At 36.6% G+C, this 20,173-nt stretch overlaps 1 protein-coding gene across 3 annotated transcripts in view; it reads right to left on the bottom strand.

Annotated features, from left to right (window-relative positions):
- Positions 1–273: 273 nt before the first annotated feature.
- BAZ1A (bromodomain adjacent to zinc finger domain 1A) overlaps positions 274–20,173 on the bottom strand; it is a 94,978-nt gene continuing 75,078 nt past the window's right edge. For all 3 annotated transcript variants that reach the window (XM_079767521.1, XM_079767523.1, XM_079767522.1), the window contains 9 exons: positions 19,237–19,400; positions 18,370–18,524; positions 16,850–16,998; positions 11,075–11,322; positions 10,758–10,984; positions 8,338–8,804; positions 6,709–6,851; positions 1,666–1,753; positions 274–1,238 (listed from right to left, as the gene is read on the bottom strand). In XM_079767521.1, the coding sequence (XP_079623647.1) occupies positions 1,042–1,238; positions 1,666–1,753; positions 6,709–6,851; positions 8,338–8,804; positions 10,758–10,984; positions 11,075–11,322; positions 16,850–16,998; positions 18,370–18,524; positions 19,237–19,400 (1,838 nt within the window). In that variant the 3' untranslated portion in view covers positions 274–1,041. The remainder of the gene's footprint in view (positions 1,239–1,665; positions 1,754–6,708; positions 6,852–8,337; positions 8,805–10,757; positions 10,985–11,074; positions 11,323–16,849; positions 16,999–18,369; positions 18,525–19,236; positions 19,401–20,173) is intronic.

Raw genomic sequence — 20,173 nt, 5'->3', positions numbered from 1 at the left:
CCACACCAGCCCAGCCAGAGTGGTATTTCTTAACTAAGTGGGCACATCCCAAACTTACTTTCCTCCTTTTAATGACAATCCCTGCCATAGAATGTTCACTGTTACTGATCAGAGGTATATTATTCCTAAAGGGCTTGGGTAGAAAAACCACTGTTCTAAGATTCAGGTACAATAAGACACTGGCTCCTATGGTCTGTATGTATCATGTATAGAAGTCCAACTCTGATTTTTAAAAATGCCAGAAATTCAGAATATTTGAAAAAATGTATCACTTTATTTGTACACTTAAAAAGTTGTACGCAGAAATTTATTCTGTAAAACTGGAAGAACTGTCAGGGAAAAGGAAGGGTGTTACCTTTTATTGAATGCTCATTAATGAAGTTAAGAGAAATAAAACAAAAACAATAAAATGTTTAAAAAATTAAAGAACATTTTCCAGGTATAAATTTTATAAATACAAAACAAATTCACAAATTAACTCTGAATGCTAAATAAATATCTAGTTAATAAACTCAGACTTAATACCTCTAGCCAGCACTGGTCCAGCACTTCAAGGATATAAAATTAGATTCATTCATGTGTAGTGTTGAAAGAATGTGCTCATTAAAGATTTTTAGACATATACACTTTTTTTTTCCTGTGCTATAAATAGAAGATTTATCTGTATAGATAAATCTCTCTTAATACCACATGTCTAAGAAAAGTCATCAATGACAAAATAAATCACAGGTGAAAAATATTTTCCAAGATATTGGGACACATGAATGATCTCAAAATGTACAAAAACCTCTGTAAACCAGTACTGTATCCAATACATCTGTCAAACTTATCAGATACTGAACAAAACTGTAGCAAAGGAAATCTTTCCTACATTCTCCTGAGTGCTTAATATTAAAATTGAGAATATAGTGCAGGCCACACTTCAAAGTGGTCAATCAGTTGTTATTGCTTTATACATATACGTCTGCTTTGTAGCATGATTTAATATTCCATTTCACGAATAATTTGTTTTCCTCAAATATATCCTTTAGAAGGACAAAGTTAGATTCGTGACTTTTTTGTAGCTGGTGGAGTGCTAACTTGATCCACATTCCCAGGTGTGACGTGAAGTCCAAGTTTTTGAGCCTGAATATGGAAGAATGCTTGAAGCCTCGTTCCAGCTTTTGCTTCACTTGTGTTACGAGGGTTGTATTCAAAGCAGTTCGAAAACATTAACTCAATATCATCAATAAACTCAGCTGGAAAGAAAAAACAAATGAGATTAGGATGAAAGTTTATTAACGTCTAACTGAACCTTTTATTTGTATCACGTCTAGAAATGTCCTTAAGGAACAGAAGGCCACCTTTTTCTTTAGAAACTGAAAACAAGGCAGCAGAACCGAAGCTTAAAACCCTTTAACTACAAATACTTTAAACTGTTTTATTCAAACTATGCAATTAGGCATAACTGCAGTTTCAGTAAATAACTTCTGTTAAGAATCAGAGTCTATAAAATACCTTTAACTCACTTAAACCTCATCCATCTTTCATTTCCATATACATGGACAAGCATTTGAGAGATCTCTTGGGATGCCATCTACACAATTACATTAATATATCATAAAGGTAAAAAGAAAAATAGCCTCTACCTCTTTAAACAAAAAGAGAAACATATAAATTACTTACATGCTAATTTATATTCACATTTGTTCACCTTTTCACGAATTATATTTAAGGCAATGGGTTTTTTGATGATGTCATAATAGTCTGGAACCTGTAAGATAATTTAATTATTATCTCTCCTATAAAAAGTTTATCAGAGATAAGTGGTCAAATACATGAAGGTTTTACACTGAAAAGCAACTGCATTAACCGCTGAATTCTATTATTTCATTAAAACCATATAATACATTTCAGTCATTTAATGCTGTAGAAGCCTATTTGATACTATAAAAAGCTAATTTATTATGAAAAAATTATGGTTTTGTGTACTTTCTGTCTCTCTCTATATATACAGTATACTTAACATATATGTATCTATAAAAATTTCTTTAGCCTGGCCAGTGTGGGTCAGTGGTTGAGCATTAACCCATAAGCCAGGAGATCCCCAGTTCCATTCTCAGTTAGAGCACATGCCCAAGTTTAGGCTTGATTCCCAGTGGGGAGTGTGCAGGAGGCAGGTGATTGATGTTTCTCTCTCATTGGTGTTTCTATCTCTCTATCCCTCTCCATTCCTCTCTAAAATATCAATAAAAACATATTAAAATATTTCTTTAATTAGTATTACTGCATTTGTAATAAACAAAAACATGTATGCAACAAAACTTAATTCAGCACAAGTACTACTCAGGAAAAAATGAGTTAAGAGTCAAAATGAGTGCTGGCTGATATGGCCCAGTTGGTTGGGTATTGTCCCATGTGCCAAAAGGTTGCCAGTTGAATTCCCAGTCAGGGCACATGCCTGAGTTGCAGGCTCGATCGCCAGCAGGGGGCATGTAGGAGGTAGCCAATCAATGTTTCCCTCTCACATTGACGTTTCTCTTTCTCTCCCTTCTTCTCTCTCTAAAAATCAATTTAAAAATATATTAAAAAATAGTCAAACTGAGATTAAATTTTATGAGATGCTATTCATTGTTAACTAATACTTTACATTCTTTAAAAAATATGTAAATATTGTTTATTACTAAGCCAAGTGGTGTTCTTGATGTCAGATATGTTATTCTTCACTTCTGTCTGGTTCTGGTTAATGGTCTCTATTTCCTTTTATTTGCTGCTATAGTTCTCACTGAGTTCCTTGTAATTTGCATTAAGCTCCTTAAGCACCTTTATAACCATTACTTTGAATCCTATGTCTGATAGGTTGCTTGCTCCATTTCATTCTTTAGAAAAAATTCCTTCTTTTCTTTCATTTGGGGGTTGTTTCCTTGTCTCCCATTTTAGCTGTCTCTGTATTTGCTTCTATGTTTTAGATAGAGTTGTTATGCCTCCCAGTCTTTGTGAGATGGCCTTATGTAGAAAGTGTCGAGGGCCCCAGTGGTGCAGTCTCTTTGTACGCCTGAGCTGGATGCTCTAAGAATGCCCCTTGTGTACATTATTTGGGCTCTCCTGTTATAATTGGGACTTGATGGTTGAGATCCCATTTGTGGCAGGGATCCCCTCTGACTTGCTGCCTATGAGGTTCAACCCCTACATCGTCGTGCCAGCTATTATATAGAATAAGACATAACAGGACCAAATGAAAAACACCACAAAAATTAAGCTACTTGCCCTAACCGGTTTGGCTCAGTGGATAGAGCGTCAGCCTGCGGACTCAAGGGTCCCAGGTTCGATTCCGGTCAAGGGCATGTACCTTGGTTGCAGGCACATCACCAGTAGGGGGTGTGCAGGAGGCAGCTGATTGATGTTTCTCTATCATCGATGTTTCTAACTCTCTCTCCCTCTCCCTTCCTTTCTGTAAAAAAAAAAAAAAAAAAAAAAAAAAAAAAAAAAAATCTATAAAATATATTAAAAAAAAATTAAGCTACTCAATGCAACAACAGGAAAGAGTAAGAAGGAAAAAGAAAACAAAGCAAGGAAAAAATAAAAAGAATACTGATAGGTGACCAAAGACTCTTTAATATCAGAGAGGATATTAAAAAAAAGGGAGAAAGAAGACGATGAAGAAAATGGCTATATGGAAGCAAGGAGGAAGCTAAAAGAACTAGTATAGGAGGAAAAAAGAAAAGGAAACAGAAAATAAATGAAATGATAACGGTGATTTTAAAATGAAGTAATAATGGGTATATTAAGATATTGATAAGAAAAGTAAAATGGAAATAAAATGAGAAAAAAGAAAAACAAAATAAAGTAAGAAAAATTAATAATAGCAATAAGAATAGACTGAAGTAGAATAGAATCAAAGGAAAGAGAGAAATTAGAGATATGCAAGAAAAATGAGAAGAAAATAAAAGGGGGAAAAAACAAACACAAAAAAATCCACTCACACCAAAAAACAAAACCACACACACTCACACACTCAAAAACCTTTGGGTCTGCTATCTGTGGAGCTTGCTAGGTTTTGCTCTGATGTTCAATCTGGTCCCTTGCTGTGTCTATCCTGGGCCTCCTGGAAGCTGCTCTGGTCAATAGGAGTCACTGTCTCTTTCTGGCCCTGGGCAACCTGATTGAGGTCCAAGAGGCTGAGGCCCCTAATGGTCCAGCGGGCGAGGAATCCTTAGCCCAGAGGCTGGGTCTGCCTTGAGTCTCATATCTGGATTGTACCTGTTCTGAGCTGTACTCCCTTCCCCCACAGAGCTGGCCCCGCAGGTATCAGCCGCAGGCCTGCGAGGTCCCACGGGCTTCCCCTTAGCTGCGCAGTATGGGTGCTATCTGTGGCAGGTGCACGGGGTCTGGGGTGTGTCCTTGGGGATGCCCGTGGGTTCAGGCATGGGACCTGGCTACTCTGGGTGGAGGAAGGTTGGGGGCCTCGCTGCTGCTGCTACCTGCAGCCTCCTCCCAAGGAGGGTCTTGAAAACCCTTCAAGATGGTGTGGTTTCCAAACAGGAGCCCCGCCTGGGGATGGTCTGTGGCAGTAGCAGGGGCTCTTTGGCCAGGAAAACCTGAACCACTGCCACCGAGACTCCTGTGCGATCGGTCTCTCCCTCCTCACCCTCCGCCCCCCAATTCAGTCCTGCCGTCCGCCATGTTGGAATGAATCCTTTACATTCTTGCTCTAGAAATCTCAAAGTAGAAGTCTGATGATGTCACTTTTTCATTCAGAAACCATCACCTAACACTGACAAGTGAGACGCTTTATACTCTTAATTGTGTCTAGCTAATCTGCTCCATTCAAACTATTCATTATCCCCATGTTCTCATTTCTGGGTCTTTAACTTATCATCCCTCTTCCTTTCTGAAATTCCCTTATTCCAGTTCACACTGTTGAAATGCCATCTTACTTCAATGACCAGACTTCAAGTAGTTCTGCCGTTCCCTCCCTCTGAAGTGCTCAAATCAACCTCCTTTTCTTCTCTATTTCTGAAAGACCATTATATAACTTTTATTATTTTATATAATAAAAGCCTAATATGCAAATCGACTGAATGGTGGAATAACGGTGGAATGATAGGTTGCTATGACGTGCACTGACCACCAAAGGGCAGATGCTCAACATAGGAGCTGCCTCCAGCCCGCAGGCCCCCGGCCAGCCAAGGCAGGTGCCAGCAGGGGCCCCCTGATCACCCCGCCAGTCACCCCATAGATTGGCCCTGATTGCTGGCCAGGCCTAGGGACCCTACCCATGCACGAATTTCGTGCATTGGGCCTCTAGTAATACTATAACACTGTCCTATCTCTACTATAGCATATCACATCACTAACATATCACATCACGTGCGTGCACACACACGTACACACACACAGTTGACCCTTGAACAATGTGAGGATTAGAGGTGTCGAGTGACCACACAGTCAAAAATCTGTGTATAACTTTTGACTCCCCCAAAACCTAACTACTAATGACCTACTGTTGATCAGAAACCTTACCAATAACATAATCAGTCAATTAACACATATTTTACATGTTATATGTATTATATATTGTATTTTTACAGCAAAGTAAGCTAAAGAAAAGAAAATGTTATAAAAAATCATCATAAGGATTATACATTTAGAGTACCATACGTATTTATCAATACCATAATTTTACATCATCTATTTATGAGATAAGTCACCTGTCAGTATCTACATCAATATCGTTTTATATGATACAAAACACTGTAGATGTTATACATATTACTAACACTAGACATCAACTACGAAAAAAATATGAACAAGAAATTCATCTGTTTACAGGTATAATGATTCATTTATTGATAACAAAGAAGCAGCAATATGATTGCTTTATGATAGCCTAGTGTAATCAATATGATTGCTTCATGGCAGTAAGAAAACCTCCAAAGAATTTTCTTATATATATATATTGAAAACAATCCACATATGTGGACTCAGTTCAAACCTGTTACTGTTCAAGGGTCCATTGTATAAACAACTACAGCACCAACTCTAACCCCTTAGTTAGGTTAGGCCATCTCTGTTATTTAATAGTACTTATTTTTAAAATCAATGTTTCTCATATTGTGGTCTCTGGACCAGCACCATCAGCATCATCTGGTGATTTGTCATTAATGCAAACGGTAGGGCCCAGTAATCTGTGTTTTAACAAGTCCTCCAGGTGTGTCTGGTATATGTTGAATTTTGAGAACCACTGTTTTACATAATAGAAATACCAACAATGGTACTCAGTTGAATTAACTCTATTCATATTCATTACCTTGAATAAAAACATTGAGGTTATTTCAACACAGTCATCATTTATAAGAATCAGCCACAGGGCCCTGGCTGAGTTGCTCAGTTGGTTAGAGCATCGTCCCGATACACCAAAGTTGTGGGTTTGATCCCTGGTCAGGGCATATACAAGAATCAACCAATGAATGCATAAATATATGGAACAAAAAAATGATGTTTCTCTTTCTCTCTCAAAATCAATAAATAAAGAAAATAGAATCAGTCACAGAGTTAGAAAGGACTGAGGAGACTATGCTGTCTAACTCCATTTTTTTAAAATATAGAGACCAACTTTTCAAGTGTTCAAAAAAATGCAGTCATTAAAAGGTGTTTGGACTATCTCAAAACTGTCATGCAGACTAAATAATGTACAGGGATACATTTTATAAAGTCTAAAAATATTACCTGGATTTTAGAAACGAGTTTCAAAAAAGGCCAGCTGTCATCATGCCGTACCAATTCTACAACAAGTTGTTCAAAAGCAGACAATTCATGAACTCCTCCCTGTCGGCCTGAACTTCTTCGATTCAGTGTCACAGGAGATGCTTCTAAATAAATAATTATATTAATTTTAGGTGATGACAAAGCAAAATATTTGATCACTACAAGCTAAACAGGGCCTATAAATACAAACTAAATTCAAACAAACAAAATGACATTATACTCCGAGATGTTAAACTAACTTACATTTTGAGATATGAAAATCTGGACCTTTTTGATCTTAAAAATTTTGAATTGCATTGAAAATTCAGTGGGAACAGATTGAAAAATAAGTGTAATACAAAAGAAAATTCTAGAACACAAAGTTTGTGGATTTTTTACTGTTTTATTAAAAATATGTTTTCAACTACAATTAAATAACAGTAAGCAATTTTACAGTATTGCCTAAAACGTTATCAATTGGAAAGTTGCCTCTTCAGATCTAGAAATTAGGCCTCTTTAAATCTTAATTTTATATGGAGAATTTTTTTTAAAGCAAGATGCTTTCTCATAAAATCTAAGTATATACCTAAATTGAAATCTAAAGTATATGAATTAGTAGAAAAGGGTGGTAGTATAGTCCACATATAAATTCAGGTGTTTAAATTCTCTACTTAAATGTAAATCCACATATTCCGTCTTTATTTGTCCTTAGAAACAGGACAGTGATTTCACCAATCAATTAATAACAACACAAATTTTTTCAGCGGTGTTTCTGAATAAAAATAGTTCAGGTTTACTAGTTTGAAGTTCAGATTCAGGGAAAGGCAAAACAGATAAAGGGATAAAAAAGCTAAATTAGATTTTGGTGCAAAGTTACCTGATACTTCCTCCCTCCCCCCCCAAACCTGACAACATGTAGACTAATTATAACCCATTTTTCACCAATAAATTCTTTACTCCTGTCACTGTCCCAATAATGCAATACAACCTGTCTACATAATTCTTCAAAGGATAATAGCACTTTTTGTTTCACTTCATTTTTTGAAAATAAAGTTTTATTATCACTGACATTAAAGAAAAAAAGATATGATTAAATAGATAAATAAGTAGGTTATTATATGGATAAAGATTACTATAAACAACAATTATTAGAATTAGACAGATTGTGATCACTCTAATAATATTACTGCCCCCAACTCTCTACCGCCCCAAATTCAGTGTATCAGTTAGGAACCTTAACAAATAACCTAATGTAGCTTGTTTAGATGATAATGAGTATGTGTGTTTTAAGGAGGAAAAGGTGGAAGAGAATGAAATGTGTCATAATGTGGTATATTGAGACTGTTCAAGTATTGGCCAAGTATCTCCATTAGCAAATTTCTCACAACTACCCTGCTATACTAGTAGAAATACTAGTAATATAGTTTACCTTTATTCTCCAAATAGCTGCCCCTTCAATGAATATTATGCTTCAGGGAAGGCTGCTTCCTAAAAACTTTGTATATCTTAGTGACAGCCTTCAAAAAATGATCCAAAGTATCCCAACATTTAATCTTTCCAAATTATTCAATTTTCTTAGGTAAGAATAGTTTAAATTAGACTTCTTCATACCTGCAGATTGTCTTTTCCTGCCTCTTCTCTTGGATTCACTATCTTGGAGAGAATGTTTTGAAGCAACATTTAGAGATCTTGACTGCCCACTTGACTTTGTGGCAATGACTCTGAAGTTAGGCAAGTTAGGGCTATTTTCTGGTGTATTATTAGCACTTGTCCTGCCTCTGCGTTTTCTACGAGGACTAAGTAGTTCCACAAATACATCTGCTTGCAATGGACCATGACTGTGGCGAGTAGAACGACTGGCAATTCTTAAAGATTTAGTTACTGTAGGAGGAGCAGACTTTATCTTCCTTAGGCTTCTACTAGTAGTTTTAGAAGAAACAGATGTTTTGGGTGTACTCTGCTGACTCCTTGAAGTATATCTTCTAGGATCTTGTTGGCCACGACTTGAAAAAGAAGAGTTAAGTCTCCCTCTTGTTTTAATTGGCAATCTAACTTGTGGTCTTCCTCGTTTTGGTGGGCTATAAATATTGTTAGAAAACACAATTATTATATAGAGCAATATGAATGTACAATTACTTCTAGTCCCCTTGTTCTAGTATTCAGTCAATAAGTTCTACATATTACTTTTCTTTATTAATGAGACTTATCCTATGCTCAATTCTTTAAAATTGGAGCTAACAAATTTTTATGGAAATCTAAAATGTGCTTTCATATATTTCTTTGTAATGCAGATAATATTTATTATTTTCTTAGTGATTTCAGGATATCATCATGAAAATCAAATTCTAAATTGTGATAAACTACAATAAAATCTACAGGAGGACCAATAAATAGACTTAATCATGTTGATTAAAGAGTGATGAGCTAATCTTAAAATGCAAATCTTTTGTCTCCGTATTATCACTTTTCATTACCACAGTTTCGGCCAATAGCTGCCATTAAAGTAAGCCTTAAACCTGTTGTTCCTGAATACCAATCAAGAATCTCTTTGCCATCCTACTGGAAAATACAAAACTAGATTCAATCTTTTAATTGCCTTTAAGTTGTAGACAAGGATGAAATAACTCCATTAAGCCTCCATTTATCCATCTTCCCATATACCCAGACTTCTAGTTTAGCTAAAATATTTCCAAGAAGTTTCCAAATTCTTTATCACCTTTATGCTTAACACAATACTACCCTTATAAGCTACAGGGAATATGGCTCCTGCTAGTTGAAGCTATTTAAAAAACAATTTGTGCCTGGCCAGTGTGGCTCAGTAGTTGAGCATCGACCTATGAATCAGAAGGTCATGATTTGATTCTTGGTCAGGACACATGCCTGGGTTGCCCGCTTGAGCCTCAGTGGGGGGCATGCAGGAGGATCAACGATTGTCTCTCATCATTGATGTTTCTGTCTCTCTCTCCCTCTCCCTTCCTCTCTGAAATTAATAAAAATATATTCAAAACAACAATCCCCCGTCAAACAAAACAAAACAAAACAAAACAAAACAAAAAACTACTTGTTCCCTGGCTGGTGTGGCTCCCTTGGTTGGAGCATCATCCTGTACACCAGTAAGTGTCGGATTCGATTCCCGGTCAGGACACATACCCAGGTTGCAGATTTGATCCCCGATAGGAGTGCATGCAGGAAGCAATCGATCAATGTGTTTCCCTCACATGGATGTTTCTCTCTCTTTCCCTCTAAAAAAATCAACAAAATCTTAAACAACAACTTGTCTGAAACTGATGGGGTAGTTCTCTCAACTTAATCTCCTTGGATGGTGGCCTTTTTGTACGTTGTTAGTTCTAGGTTGCCCTTGTTTCACATTCACTTTTCTGATTCCACATGAATGGGGTTCAAATATTAAAAAGGGAGCAAGGTTTTAGGGACAAATAAGGAGAGACTGCCCCATAGCTGGCATAGTAGGAATAACCCGGCCCTAAACCCACTGATTAGGTGTGGGTGGCATAATTTGCAAGTTGCAGAACACTTGGTTTTGTGGTAGTATAGACTATTTCTGTGTGCTGATGTGGTAGGAGTATAAATAAATATAATGTGCTTCTGGCATCTCTCTCTCTCAGTCTCATTCTCTCTGTAGACTGCCAAGATCAACCAAAATTTGGGTATAGAGGCATTGGGAAGCTGCATCTATCTTCATCTTATGAATATCCTCTGGACTGTTTGTTTGCTACTTTAAACATAAAATTAAGTAAAATCAACCTTGAGGTGGGTCTGATTGCATTCTTGTCCAAACTTGAATTCATACTTGATTTTATGATCTGGCAAAGTTCACAAAGCTACTATACTCGCTTGGAAAACTTTGAATGTTTATAATACATAAAGCAAGGGTAATGTCAAACTACTATATTACTTTACATACTAGTTTTAAAAAAAATGATGGACCCCCACCACTCCATGTGTACTTGAGTAAAGAGATTGTCTGGTTAAGATTCATGAACCCTCCATTTTTACTGCATGTTAGGACTTACCTGATTTCTTCCTCTTCTTGGGAGTCATCTTCATCTTGTTCTATCTCATACTCTTCCTCCTCACTTTGACCCTCTTCATAGTCACCATCAACTTCATCGTCTTCACTTTCCATACTGTCTTCCATCTCTTCATCACTTTCCAAGGATGGTCTCTGTCTAGAGGAGAGTCTTCTAGAACGTTGCTTTGGCCGACACTCTGGACAAAACCAATCTCCTTCAGGCACAGTCTGAAAAGTCACATAATGTTCATTAACCATCTGTCATTCAAAATCTCAATGTTTCAATTATAATCTGAGAATTAGAAAAAGAAAAAATACCTTGAGCTTTGGTCGAACACAGTAAGTATGATGACCCCGATCACAGCCATCACAAAGTACCATGTTTTCAGCATCACCTTTCTTTCGGCAGATCTTACAACGAGCATTCAGTATAGACTTAGACCATATCACACTTCGATCCAAGGTGGAGAGGTGAAGAAAGACTTGGGATAGACTAGCAGAAGAAAGAAGCGACTCTCTCCAACGGTCCAGGACTGTTTTATAAGAACGCCCACTGTCACTGGCATCTTAAATGAAAATAGAAAGTGATTAAAATTTCTAGGCAAATCTTAGACATCTCCTAGAACTATTTTCTTGGTAGTTTAAACAGGATAAATTTTACAGTTCTTGTAATACCTAACAAAAATACCATGTTAATATTTAAAAAAAACACACCTCAGTTAAAGAAAATACTTGTTGAATCACATCTTGTTTATGTTAAATCTGTACATCAAATGGTTGGGGATTTCAACAGTTAAAAAAATAACTTCGGCAATGTGTTCTCATCTAATCTTTGTAGTAAATCTTGATCTAATTTAGAAAATTAGCTAGCCCAGCCTACGTGGCTCAGCAGTTGAGTGTTGACCTATGAGGGGCATGCCAGAGGCAGCCAATCAGTGATTCTCTCTCATCACTGATGTTTCTGTCTCTCCCTTTCCCTTCCTCTCTAAAGTCAATAAAAATGTATTAAAAAAAACCCCAAAAAAAACCTGGCTAAATATGGTTACAAGTCAGCTACTATTTATTTAACTCAAGGATGTTACTTCCTCATTTTCAGATAAAAGACTGCTCTCAGTTAAATATCAATCATACATGAAGTTTCCTTTGAGATGATAAAAATGTTCTAAAAATAGATAGCAATGGATGGCTGTACAATTGTGAATATACTAAAAATCACTGAATTGTACTTAAAAGAATGCTTTTAAAAAACGTATGTTTATTGATTTCAGAGAGGAAGGGAGAGGGAGAGACAGAAACATCAGTGATGAGAGAGAATCATTGATTGGCTGCCTCTGGCATGCCCCTCACTGAGGATCGAGCCCGCAACCCAGGCATGTGCCCAAACTGGGAATCAAACCATGACCTCCTAGTTCATAGGTCAATACTCAACCACTGAGCCATGCTAGCTGGGCAGGATAAATTTTAGATATGTGAATTATATCTCAATAGGCTGTTATTGAAAAATACCAATTATGTATAAATGCCAACTATATTGTCTTCTATCTCTAAGAAAATATTATTTTTAAAGTGAAATAAATAAAAAAATGTTAATACCCCCCAAAATAAACTTTCAGTACCAGTATTTATACAGAAACATTTGATACCTTCTGTCATTAACAAATCATCCTTTTGTCTTCTGGGTTAAAAAATGTATTAAGAATCATTTGATGCCATTAATCTAGCCAGTCTATCGTTTTACAATGGCATGTGTTTTCCAACTTTAATTATCTTCAATATTGCTACTACCTTAGTTTTCCTAAGACATTATACTTAATTATGAAGGGCCTACCACATCATGTGAAAATTTGCAAGGTATATAAAACTCCAAACATAGTTTGATCCTATCATGCCATATTTCCTATTATTATCCTCAAATAAAACCTTTGGGCAGTAGCATAATGGTTAAGAGCATGTGGAACTCCAGAGTCAGTCTGCCTTGAGGTGAGTACTAGCTCCCTCCTATGAGAGGTCGGGCAAGATACTTAACCCTTTTATCCCTCAGGTTCTTCAACAGTACTATGTGGACAGTATCTACCTCTGAGGGCTGTTGGGAAGATTAAACTAGATAATATACGTGAGACATGTAAACTGACTGTCACAGAGTAAATCTATTATCATTATTCCTGCATTATATTGTTCCTCCTATGTGCAGCACTTTAGAAGATAGGGAAAAAATCTATTCTATGGTCCCTACCTTTAAGAAATTTTTAATATAACTGGGAGTGTGAAGATATACACAACGAGTTCAAGTCATAAAACAACAGACCTATAAAACACTAGTGAGTCTTGAGCTCCTGTGTGACTCTGGGGCAGGGTGAGAAGACAGGACATGAAACCTAGGGCCCATCCAATGTAGTGAGTCCCCTCTAAAAAACTAGGACTCCAAAAGGGTATATTTTTAATGTGGAGAGGATAGCACAAAGAAAGAAAGAACTAGCAAGGAAATCTTCTCATTGGACATTGGAGTTGGGTAGAAAAGGGAAATAAAGATACCCTAAGAAGCCCGGTTGACCTGGTTGAGTATCGACCTATGAACAGGTCACGGTTCGGTGCCTGGTCAGGGCATATGCCGGGGTTGCGGGCTTGATCCCCAGGTGTAAGGCAGCCGATCAATGTTTCTCTCTCATCATTGATATTTCTCTCTCTCTCCCCCACTCTCCCTTCCTCTCTGAAAAAAAAAAAAAAAAAAAAAAAAAAAAAAGATACCCTAAGAATATATAACTATAAGCAGAGCCTTGACCAGGTTTAAAACCTGAAAAACCACAAGCTAAGATTTTACAATGGTTCAGGGTTGGCAGTGATCTCAGGTGAATGGTAGAAACAAGCACAAATCTTTGCAAATTTTCTCTGAAGAAATATCCATAAAGTTCTGAGGAATGAGAGCTAATAGTCAAAACCTACAAGGCTATACAGAAACAAAACACTATAAGCAAGAGCCAGCAGAATCTGACCCATAAAGACTTGAGATATTAGAATTACAAACAGAATATAAAATAGCTGTATAATATGTTTTAAGAAATAAACATTTGAAAACGTGAGTAAATAAGTAGTTTGAAAAAGTACCAGAACTTCTACAAATATGAGATTAATCACTCAATGGGAGAGGAAAAAAATGGGTGGTTCTAATGTCTCCTCAGACAAAGCTAAAGAGAAATATTAGTAAGGTGGGAAAAATGCAATACAGTTCATTTGACTTATTTCCACCCTCTCATTTTGTGCTTTCTTTTAAAAAATGTTTTAAAATTGATTTTTAGAGAGAGAGAGAAAGAGAGATAGAAACATCAATGATGAGAATCATTGATCCTATGCCTCATGAATGTCCCCCTGCTGGGGATCGAGCCCACAACCTGGGCACATGCCCTGACATGGAATTGAACGGGGACCTCCTGGTGCATGGGTCAACACTCAACAACTGAGCCACATGAGCCAGGCTCATATTGTGCTTTCCATTTATCTTGGTTTTTGATAGAAGGCTTCATGAAAAGTCTAGCCTGAGCGGGACATCTAAGGAAGGCGACAATAAAAACTGCTAATTCAAAGATCTTGAAGAAATCTTTCTGGATAAATCAGAGTGCATTGTTATCAGTAATGGCAAGAAATAAGCTTGCAGAGGCCAATGTGGAAGAGTTGAAGAAAAAGACAAATTCTGAAGATATTTTGAAACCTGAGGAGAAACCAAGATGGTGGCATAGGTAAACACCTAAACTGCTGCCTCGCACAACAATTTCAAAACTACAACTAAAAGACAAAACAGACATCATCCAGAACCACAGGAAGGCTGGCTGAGTGGAAAGTCTACAACTAGAAGGAAAGAGAAAAGCACACTGAGACTCAGAGGAGCTGCAGAAGCCAGAGGTACAGAGGTGCGTGCGCGCGGAGAGGGCTGGCAACTGAGTATGCCGCTGGCATTCTCAACCGGGAGGGAGACAAAAGCTCCCGACTGCTCTGAACTCCAGTTCCGGGCGAGACTCTGGGGAACCAATCTCATTCAGGGAGAAACTGGACTGTCTGGCAGTGGGCGAAACTCGAGGGCGGCTTTCTCTCAGAGGTGCTTGCAGCGATTACCGCGGGACACTGAGACACAGAGCCTACTAGGTCAGGGCTGATGGGAAGCCACTGCTGTCTGCTCCGCCCTGAGACTCCGCCCCATCCAAACTGAGCACAGAAGTTCTCCCAGCGTAGACACAGCTGACCTTCACAGCCAATTGGCCTGGAGGTCAATTCCTCCCAGTGATATCAACAACAAGCAAGGCTTAACTACAACAAGACTGTGCCCACAGCCCACAAAGGGCTGCACCAAGAGTGTCCACCTCAGGTAACTGGGGAGGCTGAGCCACTGGGCCCTATAGGACGCCTAGCACACAAAGCCATTCTATCAACTCAGGGAAGCAGCCAAAATGCAGAGACAAAGAAACAGGTCACAAATGAAAGAAATGGAGGAAAGCAAACGACTGGATATAGAGTTCAAAACCACGGTTATAAGGTTTTTCAAGAATTTTCTAGAAAAGGCCGATAAATTTAGCAAGACCCTCGAGGATATGAAAAAAGACCAACTAGAATTTAAGCATACACTGACTGAAATAAAAAACAATATACAGAGATCCAAGAGCCGACTAGAGCAGTGGTTCTCAATCTTTCTAATGCCTGGACCCTTTAATACAGTTCCTCATGTTGTGGTGACCCCCAACCATAAAATTATTTTCGTTGCTACTTCATAACTGTAATTTTGCTACTGTTAATGAATCGTAATGGAAATATCTGTGTTTTCCGATGGTCTTAGGCTCTACAGCAGCGGTTCTCAACCTGTGGGTCGCGACAGGTTGAAAATAATTGTTTCTTCTAGTACCTATTATTGAGACATAAACTATCTTGAGCCCTAGCTAGTTTGGATCAGTGGATAGAGCGTTGGCCTGCGGAGAGAAGGGTCCCGGACTTGATTCCAGTCAAGGGCATGTGCCCAGATTATAGGCTTGATCCCCAGTAGGGGGCATCCAGGAGATAGCCAATCAATGATTCTCTCTCATCATTGATGTTTCTATCTCTCTCCCTCTCCCTTCCTCTCTGAAATCAATAAAAATGTATTTAAAAAAAATCTATCTCGATATGATGAATTGTAAGTTAATTCAACATTTCAGAAAGACCACAGGGAAGTAGAGTATGACAGAAAATTGATTTGAAACTTGAAACACATTTTTCTAAAGACATATTGATTATGTTCCTTAATTACTAGTCCCTGAAAGCATATTAATTTCATAAATTGCTGACACATGATCCAGATAGTATTATTTCTATGATCCTAATAATAAATTATAGAACATTTCCTTATATATGTACCATTTAACACTTGGTATTTCTTTCTTTTTTAAAAAAATTTTTTTTCATTGACTTTAGAGAGGAAGGGAGAGGGAGAGAGAGATAGAAACATCAATGATGAGAAAGAATCTTTGATTGGCTGCTTCTGCATGCCCCCAACTTGGGATAGAGGCCACAACCTGGGTATGTGCCCTGAATGGGAATCAAACCGTGACCTCCTGGTTCATGGGTCGACTGATGCTCAACCACTGAGGCACACTGGCCGGGCAACATTTGGTATTTCTGATCTAGCACTTCTTATATAGTGTTCAGGTTAGTGATCCACATTATTAAACTGTACCCTTAATGGTGGAAATTTAAGTAGCTTCTTTGGGGTTTTGTTTTTAAAAAATAACAAAAAATTTATGTACAATCTTTGATTCTTCAGAGTCTGGCTAATCATAGGTTGTGGTAATCTTACTTCTGATTAAGGTTTCACAAAGAAGATACTGACAGAAATAGTTAAAAAGACATTTATTAAATGATAAATATCTAGAATAAAATTTTAAAAATAGTATTTAAGAATTATTTTAAAAATAAATCTCACCTGAAAGAATTCATGTATTAAAATGAAAATACAATCTCAAATTTTTCAAATCAATTAATTTCATTATGTTAGCCCATGAAGTTCTATTAATTAAGGGCCAATTTCAAAATAATTTAAAAGATAACTAATATTTTGAATTAAAAACAGATACTTACCAAGTGGAGCTTTGAGAAAACGCCGCTCAATGCCCTGCTCTATTTGAAAGAGTGCCATTGCCAGATAATGAACCACGTTGCTCACTGATTGCGGTGTACTTGCATTCGTTGAGACAGTACTTGGAGTTTCTGTTTTTATGCCCAAAAGTCTACAATTAAAAAAACAATGAAGAGTTTATGGTACTTAAAAACACTATTAGGTGAAACTTGAGTACACTCATTCATCCAAATGCTTGCTTACACCTTTGTAAGAAATAGTTTCCTCAATCTCAAGGAGCTCTAATAAAATAGTAGGAAAGGGAGATAAATACATGAATCAAGAGCTAAACGATATGTCGTTATTGAAGGGGTCAGAGGGCAAATATTTGGAGGAGGGGAGATGACGAGACAAGGCAAAGGGAAAAGGCTTTAAAGAGGTGACATTGTGTTGGCCCTTAAAGAATAAGTATCTCAGGCAGCTTATCTCTATTTCTCTTGCTTCAACTTTTACTGGGTAGGACTCTATAGCTGTCTCCTAACTACTTAAGATTAGTCTCCAATCTTACTCCCTTTGCAATAAATCTCCATGCTGCAGCTAAAATGGTCATTTAAAAGGACAAATCCATTCACTCAAAGTCTTTGGTTTACCCTCCCAATATCACATCTTCCCCATATTTAGGTCTGAGGTTTGAATTTATTTCTTCTAGCATTTTCTTTGCTGCTTTCCATGTTCTACCAAGACAAACAGCCCTCCTATGAACTACATTTGCACTGGGTATTTACTTCACCCTGTTCCATAATTACTAGCTTAATGTCTGTCTACCATTTCCTTCTACACAATAAACTCCTTAAAGGATGTACTATAGAAAATAACTCCAAAAAAGTAAAAGTATCTATCTATTGATATAGAGGTACAGGTTCTGATTATTAGTTCAAATAATATTTAAGTTTAGCACAATTTACTATATTTTCCTACAGAAAAAAAAGGAAGTGTAGAATTACTTTCTGAAATTAATAAAAACATTTAAGTTTAGATTTTTAAAAACTTGGATAAATTATCTTAAAAAAATAAACTTTAATGTGGGAATTTCCAGGGACCTTTTATTTTATTTATTTATTGAAAAATATATACTTATATTGATTTCAGAGAGGAAGGAAGTGGGAGAGAGAAACATCAATGATGAGAGAGAATCATTGATTGGCTGCCTCCTGCATGCCCCCTACTGGGGATTGTACTCGGCAACCTAGGCATGTGCCCTGACCAGGAATTAAACCTGGTTCATAGATTGACACTCAACCACTGAGCCACTCTGGCTGAGCTAAATTATTATCTTAGGTTGTCTTTTGGTTGCATCAGTACAAAGTAGAATAACAAGTACCTGAAGTTTAAGCAAAATCATCATTTCAGTGGTTATCAGTATTAAAGTCCTCACAATAAGGTTTTAAAACAATTTTTTTGAAGAAAAAGAAACATTTACATTAGAAAAAACATAAGAGTGGCAAGGAAAAGTGATGGTTACTTTAAAAAATTCTTTTTGTACCTGTCTTTTACTATGACTTTTGCTTGCTCATCAATTTCCATGTCTTCAACATTTTCATTCACAGTTTTAATTATCCCATTTTCCTTGTTTTCTTCAATTAACAGCTCATACCGTCCATTTTCTAATGCTGATCTCCAGATGTGTCGATCTGTAACCTGTAACAAAACTCAAATTACTAACCCTGAAAACTGGCATATGTTGTTACTAAGGAGTATGAGTTTTAATGTACATATGAAAAACTCATGAATGTTCTAGAACAGATTGTGAATCAAAAAGGGATCTAAAAATAAGATTACTAAGTGGTCAAAATGAAATTCATATCATTCACAGATGGAAGCTTTAGTACCTTACTCTCTATTTAGGAAAATCATAAACAATTCTAAGATTGGTCACCTGATAGTAGCAAAAAAGTGACAGATGATAGCAAAGCAATGAATAGAACACACATACCAAACATGAATTACTTACAGATTTTAAAAAGGTAACAAAGAAACCAATAAACAAACCAGACTCAGCAGAGCAGGCAGGAGCTGGTCAAGGAAGAAGAAAATATCCTTACACATTTCAACATCTTGGATGAAAATACCATATAATAGATATTTTAAAAATACTAAAAATTAATGTTAAAAAGGTCAGTTATGGTCACTAAATTCGGTGTAAGAAAGCTGATAGTCATATAGCATAATTAAGAAAGATTTATATCCACACATAAACATTCTGATACAGGGGAATAACAGACTTAGTTTTTATAGAAAATGTATCACTCTGGTATTCAAAACACACATGGGTTGCCTATAGCAAAGAAATGAACAAATATGACCAAAATTTTGGTAATTTGATAAACTAAAAATGGGAACAGGTACAAACCTTTATTGCTCCTAATGTTCCTTGGTAGATTCTGTCTTCAATATCCAGAAGAAAATCTCTCAGCCTCAATTCAAGCTGCCTCTCTGCAGACATCTGAGATGGATCATATGCATTGGAAGCTCTTCCCCGAGTATACGTAGGTTTGCTATCAATTTGAGGTTTGTCTGAAATAGTTATCCAATACTTTATTATGATTTCCTTATTAAAAAATATAATCACCCCATGTAACTGTTATGATCATGAGATAATGGATATAAAAACCCTTAGTAAATCCTCAAGTGCAATAAAAAAAAGGAGAGGGGGAGAAAATGTTTGCATATCGTATATCTGAAAAGGAACTTGAATCTAGGATATACATAAAAAACTCATAATAAAAAGACAATTAATCCAATTAAAAATGGTCAAATGATCTAAATAGACTTTTCTTTAAGGAAGATACATAAATGGCCAATCAGACCATGATATAATGCTCTACATCATTACCCATTCAGGAAATGAATGTCGAAAATAAAATGAAGTATCACTTCACTGTAGGATGGCTAGAATAAAAAAGTCAGATAATAACAAGTGTTGGCAAAGATGTGGAAAAATCTTAACCCTCATACTCTGTTGGCAGAAATATAAAATGGTGTAGCCACTTTGGGAAACAGTTTGGTACTTCCTCAAATGATTAAACAGAATTACCATATGGCCCATTAATTTCACTCTTAGGTATATACCCAAGAAAAATGAAAACATATGTCAACACAAAAACTTGTATGCAAATGTTTATAGTAGCATTATTTAAAATAGCCAAAAGATGGAAACAACAGAAATGTCCATCAGCTAACATGGATAAAAAAAAAAAAGTGATATACAATGGAACATTATTTGGCCATAAAAAGGAATGAATGCTGATACATGCTACTACTTAGATGAATCTTGAAAACATTATGCT

This window comes from Cnephaeus nilssonii, assembly GCF_951640355.1.
Source record: "Cnephaeus nilssonii genome assembly, chromosome: 4".
Lineage (NCBI taxonomy): Eukaryota > Metazoa > Chordata > Mammalia > Chiroptera > Vespertilionidae > Cnephaeus > Cnephaeus nilssonii.
Note: the sequence above shows the minus strand (reverse complement) of the source record. Positions and strands in the feature narration are given on the sequence as shown.